At 43.2% G+C, this 12,123-nt stretch overlaps 1 protein-coding gene across 1 annotated transcript in view; it reads left to right on the top strand.

Annotated features, from left to right (window-relative positions):
- LOC119027001 (cytochrome P450 26B1) overlaps window positions 1-11,385 on the top strand; it is a 32,596-nt gene extending 21,211 nt beyond the window's left edge. Inside the window, exons 3-7 of the mRNA XM_037111782.1 lie at window positions 6,884-7,002; window positions 7,913-8,069; window positions 8,205-8,360; window positions 9,985-10,269; window positions 10,888-11,385. Of these exons, the coding sequence (XP_036967677.1) occupies window positions 6,884-7,002; window positions 7,913-8,069; window positions 8,205-8,360; window positions 9,985-10,269; window positions 10,888-11,280 (1,110 nt within the window). The 3' untranslated portion in view covers window positions 11,281-11,385. The remainder of the gene's footprint in view (window positions 1-6,883; window positions 7,003-7,912; window positions 8,070-8,204; window positions 8,361-9,984; window positions 10,270-10,887) is intronic.
- Window positions 11,386-12,123: the final 738 nt, after the last annotated feature.

The following is a 12,123-nucleotide window of genomic DNA, read 5'->3' as shown; positions in this document are numbered from 1 at the left end:
TACACATGATTAAGGACCCTTTCTTCACCTCACCCGACATATAAACTGACATGTACACAGTAGTAAACACGCCGACATGACCTCTGTAAGCTGAGGTGGAAATACGCCCCTCTCCGCTGAAATAACAGAGGGTGAATCCAAGTTACACACACATGCAAATACACAGTGGTGTTGACAGTGGCAGCTGACGTACCTCTGTCTTTTCTGCTCCTCCGCTTTTTAAAACCCCTCATTCCACCTCTCTCTCTCTCTCTCCACATTTTCCTTTTCCCTTGTTATTCTTGTTTTTGGAGCCGTCCCTCCATCCCTAAATTTAGGGAGGAGGAGAAAACAGAGGAGACGAGGCTCTGACCTCTGCCTCACTTCTAACGTGTTTTCTTACTGTAGGTTTTTTTTTTTTTTAACACCCAGTCCAACTTTCCTTCTCCATCCGTCTCCTCTCTCAGCCCTCGTGGTTCTCTCTCTCTCTCTCTCTGAATGTGATGTTTCCTGTGCTTCTGCTCATCACCAGTAGAGGGCACTGCCAATTCTAACTGAGCTGAAGCCCCGAGTCAGTTCCCCCCTCGCTTCCATCAGCCTCTGAGGTCAAACTTAAAGACAAAGATTCAGGCATGATGTGTTGTTGGAGAGTTTAAACACGGTTGGCTGCAGGTCAGGTTCCCATTCCTGCTCAAAACCCAGGAAGAAGTCCACAAAATGAAGCACAGAAGCCAAGTATTACAATAACAGATGCAAAAATACTGCAGAGGTGAAGGTAAAAAGTATTAAATATGCAAAATATCCTATTTTCCTCCCTATAACTGATTAAAATGCTGCTTGGTAGTTAAATATATGGAAATGCTTGTTTTGAGTCAAACATCTAGACTGAAGATGCCAAATTAAACATAATATTGCCTCTGAAATCTACTCAGGTAAGCGTGAAATGCATATGAATAGTATATAAAGAAGCATTTCCCCAGTGGAAAGACGTATCGAGCTGTGAAACAGGCAGTCTGCAGCAGAAATGTCTGACATTGTTGCTACATGACCAGAGAAAACAGAGAAAAGGTTCTGATGCTTGAGCAGGATCGGGCTTCATATTGGACCAGCACCGCCTCGATTTACAGTTTGATCAGAGTTACATTTGCATAAACTACCGACAGTGTAGTGTTCCAAAAAACAGACACATGAAGGAGAATCAACCCGTGATTCCTTTCTCTGGAAGGACGTATGGATCGGTGAAAAAGAGAGCAAAGGAATAAAAAAAAAAAAAAAAAAAAGCGTTTTAAAGAAGGATGGATGGAGGGGCAGGGAGAGACGGGAAGAGGTGGGAGTTAAAAAAAAAAAAAAAGAAACGAGGGAGTCAGAGGGAGAGAGAGGGGGAGAGGAGGGAGGGAGGGAGGGAGAAGAATAAAGGAGTCTTTACATGTCTGTGGAACCAGCAGCTCGCAGCACTTTCACATAATTTAAGACATATGGACGTTATTAGGACGACCATGTCTGTGTGTGTGTGTGTATGTGTGTGTGTGTGTGTGTGTGTAAGAGTCTGGGAGTGTGTGTGTGTGTGTGTGTGACAGTGTGTGTGTGTGTGTGTGTCTTTAAGCCTGTGTCTTTGCGCTGCAGGCTACAGAAGACAGTCACGTTTTTGTGGTGCAGCAAACTGACTGTTGTACTGAACAAATACCCCCTCCAACACCACCACTTCGACCTCCTCCACCCCCCCCCCCCCCGTCCTGTGTGCAACTCGGAACGTCCCAGAGTGACGCTGCATAAAAAAAAAACAAAAAAAAAAAACTGTGCTTGATTGGCAGCAGGGCCGTGTGGGGAGATACCACGCTGTCTGACCTGTAGTTACCTTTCAGAGTGGTGGCGACTGACTGACTGACTCACTGGACCTACAGTAGCTCAACCCTGCTGTGTGTGTGTGTGTGTGTGTGTGTGTGTGTGTAGGAAGCGGCAAAGTACTCGCCCAAATTGACCAATTATGCGTAATCCAGCGCAGACGGGTTAAATAGCTAAATTCACGACGTTACACAACCTCTTCTGGCTTAACGTATATATATATATATATATATATATATATATATATATATATATATATATATATATATATATATATATATTTGCCCCAATCACCTCTCGGCCTCACTTCCTCTTATTTAGGCCGCGCTGAAGACTAATGAACAGCTGATAAACAGACAAATAAACAGCTGATTGATTAACCCACCAGTTATCATCCAATCTGCTGATGAAAAAACACCTGAAATGATTGAATGTGTCGCCAACTGAACCTTTAACATTAAGTGAAGTGACTGAACTGGCAAGTCATTGACTTAATAGCTAAACAAATGACTGACGGACTACGTAATCAATCACACAGCTTGGAGAATTTGACGTAACACACCAAATCTTTGACCAAGCAACTGACTTAGATGCACCACAAGGAACTTTTACCCGGTTACATTTTTGGTCTTTATTGTTCAAGCTATTGCCAAATAAGTCCACAGTTCATAGTACCTCTCGTCATGGGAGCAGATAGGAGCTTCTAAGCCCGCCCTAGAGCCAACAACGACCAAAGTGTGATCGCACTAACCACACTTTTTCCACGCCAGCATCCACATGATTGATGCATCATGCAGCCGATGAGTTTTCGAATCCAGTAAGTCCAGTTTTCAAAGCCATAAACTTGGAGTAGTTCTGCATGTCCGGAGACTTGGATCACTGTACGGAGCCATTTTTTAACAGTTGTTTAGAAGAATGCTGTTTTGCTGTGAGGCTCCAGAAAAGTTTTGCAGACGACACAAACGTCAACCGACTTTCCATCTGCATGGTGGCTGAGTACATAATGACTGAATTACACATTTGGGTGAACTGTTCCTTTTAACCAAAGCGCCCGTAGGACAGTGTGTTTCAAAAAAACACTGGAAGACAGTTTAAAGACTTTCATCCAAATCCAATTAGTGGTCTCCTCATTTACCTAACCCAATCGATCATCCGCTGACATTTATTTATCCTCCCAACGAGCGAAACCGACTGCCTGCTTACAAAGAAAAGAGCGTGTCGTGACTGCCTTGTGTTTCTCCTCAGACTGTTTTGAGGTCAGATAGTGTGTGTAATCCCCTGTGGTCAGGGTTGGAGAGCAGGTCATGTAAGCTGATCTGTGACCAGCGGCCCCAGGGTGCGGCAGCAGAGGAAATGTAGCGCTGCTAACGTCTTGGAGCGCTCTGTGATCTGCACTAACCACTCCCTAACACACACACACAGCATATGTATCCATACAGTACGTACACGTAATTCACACATGCACACAGCAGCAGCAGCAGCAGCTCAGTGGACTATTGTTCATTCATCCTGGGGCCGACGGAGGGAGGGAGGGAGGGTTTGGAGGAAGGGAAGAGGGCAACGGAGGAGAGGGGAAAATGAGAGGAAAATGAGGTAGAAGACAAAATAAGAGTACGAGTGCCCAACTGATGGTTTGGTGGCTTAAACATCGACCTCAGGAACCACATGTACCCTCATTGGCCACGGCGCAAATCCCACCACAAGCTCCTTTCTCCCCTCTCTGCCTCCATTATGTCTCAATGAAAAGAAGCACTTTCAGTGTGTAAACACATGGAAAATAAAGTCATTTTTCTTTGCGCTTTAAAAGCTTTAAATTCAAACACACTGAAGGTTGATTCTGGACTTTAAAGAGAGTTATTCAGGCAAGAGCATGCGTGTTATTTTGCAGACCTAGTCCAACCATCCACTCTGAGTGATCCCATGAAAAGTGGCCAGCTTTAAGCCTGTCACTTCACACCTGGCTTTTAACATGCGTTTCCATGACTGCTTGTGATCAGATCTTGATTCCCAGAGGCAAGAAGAAAGACAGAAACATTTGTTTTGTTTAACATTTGCCGAATTAACAAGAAGGCCAAACTAGCTGAGAATTTGTTGTAGACGGTGTCTCACGATGTATAAAACGTTTCCTCTGAAGCAACAACTCTCAAAATTGAGTGATTTTTGAAGGGAGTCTGGTGACTTTCTCTACAGACATCAAAGAAGTAGCCTGTATTAGTTGCTGTTTGCGTTTTTTGTTAAATTTTACATGTTTACAGTCAGTAAAATGTTATTTTAGAGTAAATGATGAAGTCAGTTGAAACTATGCTCATCAGTTGCTAAATGTTGGCAGCTAGGACACAGTCGTACAGTACAGCGATGCCTCAACAAGACACTTTTTAGGAGGAGAGAAACAATTTGATGTTTAGCATTTAATGCCGAATTTACAAGCAAGCTCAAATTGTTTAGAATTTGCTGTGGTAGTCTCACAAAGTTTGTTAAGTTTCACCTCGCGCGACAATTCTTTAAATCAGGGGATTTGTCAAGGGAGTCTGGTGGTAACATCTGAAAACTCAGGTTAGCCCTAACACAATGTACTTTACTTTACAGCGAACCAAATCCAAACCATGCATCGTGCAGTCCATTCTGTGCAACACGTTGTTTAGTGTATCTGCATGGTTGTAAAAACTACAAGAAAAGTCATAAAATGTACCCATAGTGATAAAATAAATGGAGTAAAAACCACAGACAAGATGCAGTTATGAGTTTGTGCAGGTTAGAAAATAAAGCAGCTCATAAAAAGCACAAAAAGCACTTTAAAATACACTGAAGACGGAAGAAAACTAATAGAGCGAAACAAATCTACATGCAAATGCTCAACCCACAATCTTAACTAGCATTTCCAGAGTGATCACAAGGCTCTCATAGTAAATTGAGAGGCTGATTGACCGGCCAATAACCATCATTAGACTGAGCTATTCATGTCTAATGTAAAATTTGCTTGGTCAAATGTTCCAGTCCTGTTTCACCGGGCAGAAAATGCAAAACATGTGTATTTAGTCTCCAAACTCGACTCTATTACCTTCCTGTGACTGCTGATTGAATAAAACCTAATATTGTAACTTCTGTGACACTTCATTTAAAGAATTAGACGGTCCTGCATGGTTTGAACACTGTACTCTTTTAAAAGTTAACATTTCGGAGCGTTTAACATCCCGACAAGCCGTGACATTAATCACTCTCCTGCTCTTCTTCTACTGTTTTGGGGGAGGGAGAGCACTAAAGGTTAAGTGCACAAGTTATTTATCCAAACACAGCTGAGTGTTAGTGACTTATTCATATTAATATAATAGACCTATTCTAGTCCAGTCGGCTCGCTTCTCTCCATCGTTCTCCACTTCTAAATCATTCCCCGAGACTGTTTAAAGGGCAGTTTTGGAGGTTAAATCAGATGGAATGTTATTTGTCCAAACATCACTGACGACTGGTGACTGATTCATACTAAGAAATACTACGAGCAGCCAGGAAAGACTTAACTCCCCCCTCCTCCTCCTCGTCCTCCTCCTCCTCCTCTCTTGCTCTCTCTGCCTGTCATTCTGGTTCTGCTGACTACAGGGGAAAACCTCCACAATGTATAAGTCTCTGTGAAGAAGTAGGGAGACAGAGGAGGAGGGGGTAGAATTTGGGGGGTGAATAAGAAATAAGAATCGATGGAAAGTCTTGTCGAGGTATATTTTAAGAGAGAGGAGACGGGGATTAATGGATAGAAAATGTTCTCAAGATATGACGGGAGGGAGAAAGAAGGTTAATATTAGGAAATTTGTACAAGGATCAACTGTGCAAAATGTCAAGTGAGTCAGAAGCACAACTATTGACTTAAAGCCACTTTTTATACCGCTGTAAGGCCATCCATAGGTGAAACATTCAGTCTGTCTTCACCAGCAAAAAGGGCTGTTTAAGTCGTCTGTGCAAGCAGCAAGCATGCATGTTTATTTTCAAGTAGTGACTCGTTGTCATAGAGGGAAGTCAGGTGAAGTGCTCTCAAGACTGACGAAGTCTGCAAAGGCAGGAGCTTGTGGTGGATGTATGGCTCAAAGGAAAACCGGCCTCAGGAGATTGTTGATAATGTCCCATGTGTAACCAGAAATCAATGTAATGGCTCTGACTCACCTGGCAGATGGTTGGCTATTGGCAAGTTGGGGCTATTGGCCATTGTTGTCTGTTTTCTAGCTTTCTAGTTACCCTTTGTTAATGGTGAGTGCAGACTAGCGCTACCTGCTGGTATTGAGAGCTATTTCCTCTTGCAGACACAAAACGTAGAAGCTAGTAGGCCGTTGGCTGTAGTCTTCGTGGTATGTTGATGTGATGTGAGGTGACGCATCAGTCGGTCCAAGTCATAATCTTTTCCTAAACCTAACCAAACAGTAACCATTCACAACGTTAACCGCATGTTTATTATTGTTATCATGACGGCAAAGGTCACCTGAAAATGCATCAACCTGACACTCGAGACGTTTTCAAATGTGGCGTGCTATTTGAGTTTGTTGGAGTGGTGAAAACTGACTCATATAGAAAGCTATGTGTTTGACCAATAAGTTCTTCTTTGTGTCACATTTCAGGAGTGGTTAGCAAAAGCTAAAGTGCTCCTTTAAATGGCCAACCTGAAACCAAAAACGGATCCATCTGCCCTTTGCCAATTGGATGAACTTTTCCATCAAATTATCTTCTATTTGAGATGTCCTGAAAACTGACAGACAGTCAAACAACATAGAATAAACCTGCCACACAGTTCACACAGCCTGTCAGTCAGGATTTGTCACGCTAAGAGCTTTACAAAGAATATTCTGTTGGTATGCGTGTTTGTACTCACTGAGGGATGTATACCATATACAGTGTATTTGCGTAATCAGTGCTTTTGTTCTCTGTTTCGACTTGCATTGGTTCAGATGCTGTCTCTCTGTGTGCCAAGTCATACAATTTATGAGCATTTAATGAAAATCTGGGTTGATCTTCAGGTCATCAGACAAGTACAGTCATATTCTGCATATTAAATAACACTACATGCCTCTTTGCTCTATTTCTCCAGGTGTTTGCCAAAGTGTTCAGCCATGAGGCCTTGGAGTCCTACCTCCCGAAAATCCAGCAGGTCATCCAGGAGAGCCTCCGGGTGTGGAGCTCCAACCCTGAGCCCATCAACGTCTACAGGTACGGAGGAGGTCCTGGAGTAGAAATGCATTCAGGAGAGAGAGAATTTCATTGTTATTACATCTTGAATTGTGAGGGACGATTATCTTAATGTCTCTTTTTACCCCAAAATAGCTCTCATTCTTGAAACGATTCGATTCAAGATTGTTGCGTTTTCTGTAGTTTTAGGTGGAACCATTATAATCAAGGATACGTCATCAACAGAGAGTGTTGCACAAATCAGAACAACTTTTAGAGTATAACACAGCTACTTCAGTTCAGACCTCAAGGTCAAGGAAAACCATTGTTTCCTTTTGGTTCCAGCTGGGATCGAGCTTTTTGGATACTGAACTAATTGAATTTTTGGTTGAAGTGCTTTTTAAATTAGCTTCGTAAACCAAAACCCTTTCCTTGTTGGTTGAGAAGCGCCAAGTGTTGTGGGTCAGAATATTGGGCAAACATTGTTTATCTTTTGTAATGTGAACCAAATAAACAAGTGAAATATGAGTATTTTGTCCTTGACTTGGAAATTCTGTTGGACAATTTGTTGGAATACGCTTGCTGGGTTTTTGGGTCCAGCACTTAACTGAGAGTCCCCCCCTCTTCAATTCATTGTACAAATATTATTACGACACATAGAAATTCCAGTAGATAAAGAAAAAAACCCATCATGATGGGAGAAACATCACAATTACAAATGGAATCAGTTACACAAACATTGTTCAAGGTTAGCATATGTTCAAGAGGTCAATATCAGTTTCTACGTATGACAATGACTTGAAACATTATTTGCGTGGCTAGAAACATCCAATCATCAAGTTCTTTGCCAAGAAAAGATAACATTTGGTGTTGCTCAAGTATTGCATGTTGGTGCACAATGCATCTTCATTACTGGATGTAACTGAGCTCCTGATTTATTGTCTTCCCACAGGGAGAGCCAGCGGTTGTCGTTCACCATGGCGGTGAGGGTGCTGCTGGGATTCAGGGTGTCAGAGGAGGAGATGAGGCATCTGTTTTCAACCTTCCAGGACTTTGTTGACAACCTGTTCAGCCTACCTATAGACCTGCCGTTCAGCGGCTACAGGAAGGTATGTGTCGACATTTTGAACTTCCCTTATCCACATTGTCTTTGCTCCTTTTCAAAAGATGTGAAGTTTAAGTTTAGGTTTGTTTAAAAGCTAATAAGTTTGTTCTGGACTAATTTGTTTTGTCCATGTTTGCAGGGTATCCGTGCACGAGACACACTTCAGAAAAGCATAGAGAAGGCCATCAGGGAGAAGCCGCTGTGTTCCCAGGGGAAGGATTACAGCGACGCGCTGGACGTCCTGATGGAAAGCGCCAAAGAGAACGGCACCGAGCTCACCATGCAGGAACTGAAGGTAACAAATCTACGGTCATGAATCACCTGAGTAGTAGAAGAAAAGGTGCACAAACACACACTGGAGAGAAGCCAGATGCATGAGAAGCAACTAAATCACACGAGGGAGTGTTAACACACACACACACTACAGATAGAAGTCTGATGCGTATATGTGTTCAAACATACACACACTCACTGTTTACCCAGTAAAGTGCTGCCAAAGGAAACCCATCTTGGCTGACTGAACACACACAAACACATCAATAATTATCATAATTTGTCCGACAAATCATCCTGGGATCGTAAGCAATGAAAGTGACTTATGATACACATATTTATGTAAAATATGACTGCAGGGATGCTGAGCTGATGCCCGTAGTCAGACAGTAACAGTATAACACACACACACACACACACACACAGGGTCGAGGACAGGCACACCCTCTATTTACCTATTAAAGTAATTCTGAGGAATTCTGTGGAAACTCAACTCTCTCTGGCTCTCTGTGGTTTCTGGGTTAAGTCCAGGGCCAAAAATAAGTCAACAGTCCCCCTGCTAGGGGTCTGAAAGAGGCCTCCTGTACGCACACACTCACACACACACATATATAAATACACACTCAAAGTGAACTGGGGAGCCCCTGTCGCAGAGGCCCAGGCTGAAGCACTCTCCTGCAGTTTTCTGACGCACGCATATATAACACACACATGTCGGGGCGAGGCAGAGATGTGTTTTGACACAGATGATGGCAGATGAGAGGTTTATAATGAGAGTCGTGCTGCCCAGCCTCAGTGTTATTTATTCCACTACCTTAATAATGGGCCCGGCACGGCGCGCTGAATGTTGTTATTGGATAGGAACGTCACTTTCCAAACGCTCTACTTTTCAGGAATTAAAAACAGCATACTTTTATTATGCACTGGCATTTTTTTTGGCCCTGTGTCATTACGAAACAAATGGCAAGCTTGAGGTGTGGGGTGGTGGATCTGTGCCCGAGTGTAAGGGCAAGGTCCCAGGTTGAGTTTGCTCACAATTTGGCTCAATAATTATTGACAAAAATGAAAAATCACAAATGCCTGACACATATAAAACATGCAGGGTGAGAAAATCTGTTGTCTTCAATCACAAATCTCATCAATTTGTGTTTCTACTGCAGTAAAAACTGTGATCATGGCTACAGTTGGGCTATTACCCTTCGGCACATAATACTACCATCTTTATTTCCACTCTCCGGACCTTTTATTCAAGTGACAAGCAATTAGGCCATCAGAAGCTGAGGGAGAACTCAGCTGGCTTGCCCACAAAATAAAGACAGATCAACTCAGACGACCCAGTACAGTTCTGCACACACTGTAAGTTTGTGCCCGTGCTAAAATTACGCTTTACTTTCCATATCAGTGACAAGCTTTTCCAAACTGTAGTAGGCAGAATAGTGAAAAAAAAAAAGTTAGGGAGACTGTGTTTAGAGTCCGCACATGGAAAGTTTTATATTTTCTAAACCCTTTGTGGAGAAGAATCAAACAAAATCTTTCAGAGCATATGAAAACAAAGGGGGCTCAGATGTTGACATTGCTCATCATGAGCCAAAACATTTGGGAACCAGCGCACTGAATCACCATCTTGCCTCTCTATCGTCCCACAGGAGTCGACCATCGAGCTGATATTTGCTGCCTTTGCCACAACAGCCAGCGCCAGCACCTCGCTCATCATGCAGCTTCTCCGCCATCCTGCCGTCCTGGAGCGCCTGAGAGAGGAGCTGAGGGCCAGGGGTCTCCTCCACAATGGCTGCCTGTGCCCTGAAGGAGAATTGAGGCTGGACACCATCGTGAGCCTCAAGTACCTGGACTGTGTCATCAAGGAGGTGCTGAGACTCTATACACCTGTCTCAGGGGCCTACCGAACCGCCATGCAGACCTTTGAACTTGACGTGAGTAACACAAAGATATTTCTCAACAGAAAATGGTAGCCACTCAACACTTCTTATAAGTGTAATGTATTACAAAATAGTAGCATCTACACTAGCCTCTTGAGGAGCTGCCATTGTTGTTGTCAAACAGTCGCTTCTCATGCTGTAGTTGCCTGTAGTTCCTCAATGAATGCCGATTGTTTCAACCCATGTGTGTTTGGCCCCAGTTGCATAGATTGAAGCTTGGCAAGATGGATTTGCGTGAGTCAGGTTTTAGCCGCAGTTTCTGTCTTTTTTCCAAACAATGGTAGCTCTGTTTCTTTAGGAATAAGAACATAGTCCTATCAAAATACAGGGCATACCCAAAAACTCAATAAAGAAAACACCATCTCATTTCAAATGAAGGGGTCCTTAGAAGTTATAGCACAGTCATCTGAGATTTTCATGAAAGGTTTGATCAAACCACAAAAAGCCTTTCATGCTTAGACAGAGAAACAAGAACTGAGTCATATGTTTGACAACTTCCAAAATCTCTGGCCTTGGTGCACCAACTTTTCCAGCATTGATTACAGCAAGAAACCTACTTGCACCCTTTCAAACCTGTTCAGTGGCTAAATTTCTTTGTCTGTCTGTTTCCAGGGAGTCCAGATCCCAAAGGGATGGAGTGTGATGTACAGCATTCGAGACACCCACGACACCTCAGCTGTCTTCAAAGATGTGGATGCCTTCGACCCTGACCGCTTCAGTCAAGAGCGAGGAGAGGACAAAGAGGGACGCTTCCACTATCTCCCCTTCGGCGGTGGTGTCCGGTCCTGCCTGGGCAAGCAGCTCGCCACCCTCTTCCTTCGCATCCTTGCAATCGAGCTGGCCAGCACCAGCCGCTTTGAGCTGGCAACCCGGCAGTTCCCCCGCGTGGTCACGGTACCCGTGGTCCACCCTGTCGATGGGCTGAAGGTCAAGTTCTACGGCTTGGACTCCAACCAGAATGAGATCATGGCCAAGTCGGAAGAGCTGCTGGGAGCAACTGTTTGAAGGGCAGATGAGTAAGGGGGGGTGAGTGAGGTCTTGAGGGAGAAGATTGACGGAAGGAACGGAAGAATTTCAGAGTTATTTTTTCTTCTCTACCTTTTGCTCTGCCAAGTTGGAGGTTCCTTTTCAGACTAAAAGAGAAGCAGAAGTCTTCGTCTCTTGTTACAACTGATGATGATCGGGACTTTCCTCTGAGAAAGGAAGAAGCTGCCAAAAAAGTTCTTAATTATGCTCTATTCTGTGTATTTTTTTAAAGAAATATACAAACAAAATGTATGTACAAAAAAAAGCTATGTAATATAATTTGAAAGAGAATGTGGGTTGTGCACAATGGGAGAAAGAGAAGTATGGTGGTACTTTTGGGGAAATGAAGTGTTGAAATTAGAAAAGTAAAAGCAAAGACGGTTGTGTGAGGAAGGCTAGATGGAAGAAACAGGGTATAGGATGAAAGAATATGATATTTTAGCATTTTGCTTGTGCTTAATCAAATGCAGTGAACCATTTCAGTTGTCTAGCAGGGTAAAAGAGATGGATATATCGACTGAAAGTCCAAGATCTTCTGGTCAAAATGTGTCAGTTTTGAGCCAGAATTCTTTGGTGCAACCCAGATTCAACTTGTGTTTTCTGGCTTTGTGGTTTCCATCATTGATCCATCAAGATTCAGATTGTTTACTAGTTCAGAGATACAGTCAAAGGGATCATAGCACATAGGGTAGCAGGCTGTGGCAAATTTTACACTGTTTTGCTGAGCTTGTCAGATTGCCATTGTACCACTTCTTCAAGGCAACCGTATCATGATGCAGTAAATACTTCGGCTTAGATTTGAATTGCAAATCAAGTCAAGAA

The sequence above is a fragment of the Acanthopagrus latus genome, chromosome 10 (assembly GCF_904848185.1).
Source record: "Acanthopagrus latus isolate v.2019 chromosome 10, fAcaLat1.1, whole genome shotgun sequence".
In the NCBI taxonomy this organism is placed as follows: Eukaryota; Metazoa; Chordata; class Actinopteri; order Spariformes; family Sparidae; genus Acanthopagrus; species Acanthopagrus latus.
The sequence above is the reverse complement of the archived record's forward strand: the minus strand, read 5'-3'. Positions and strand labels throughout refer to the sequence as shown.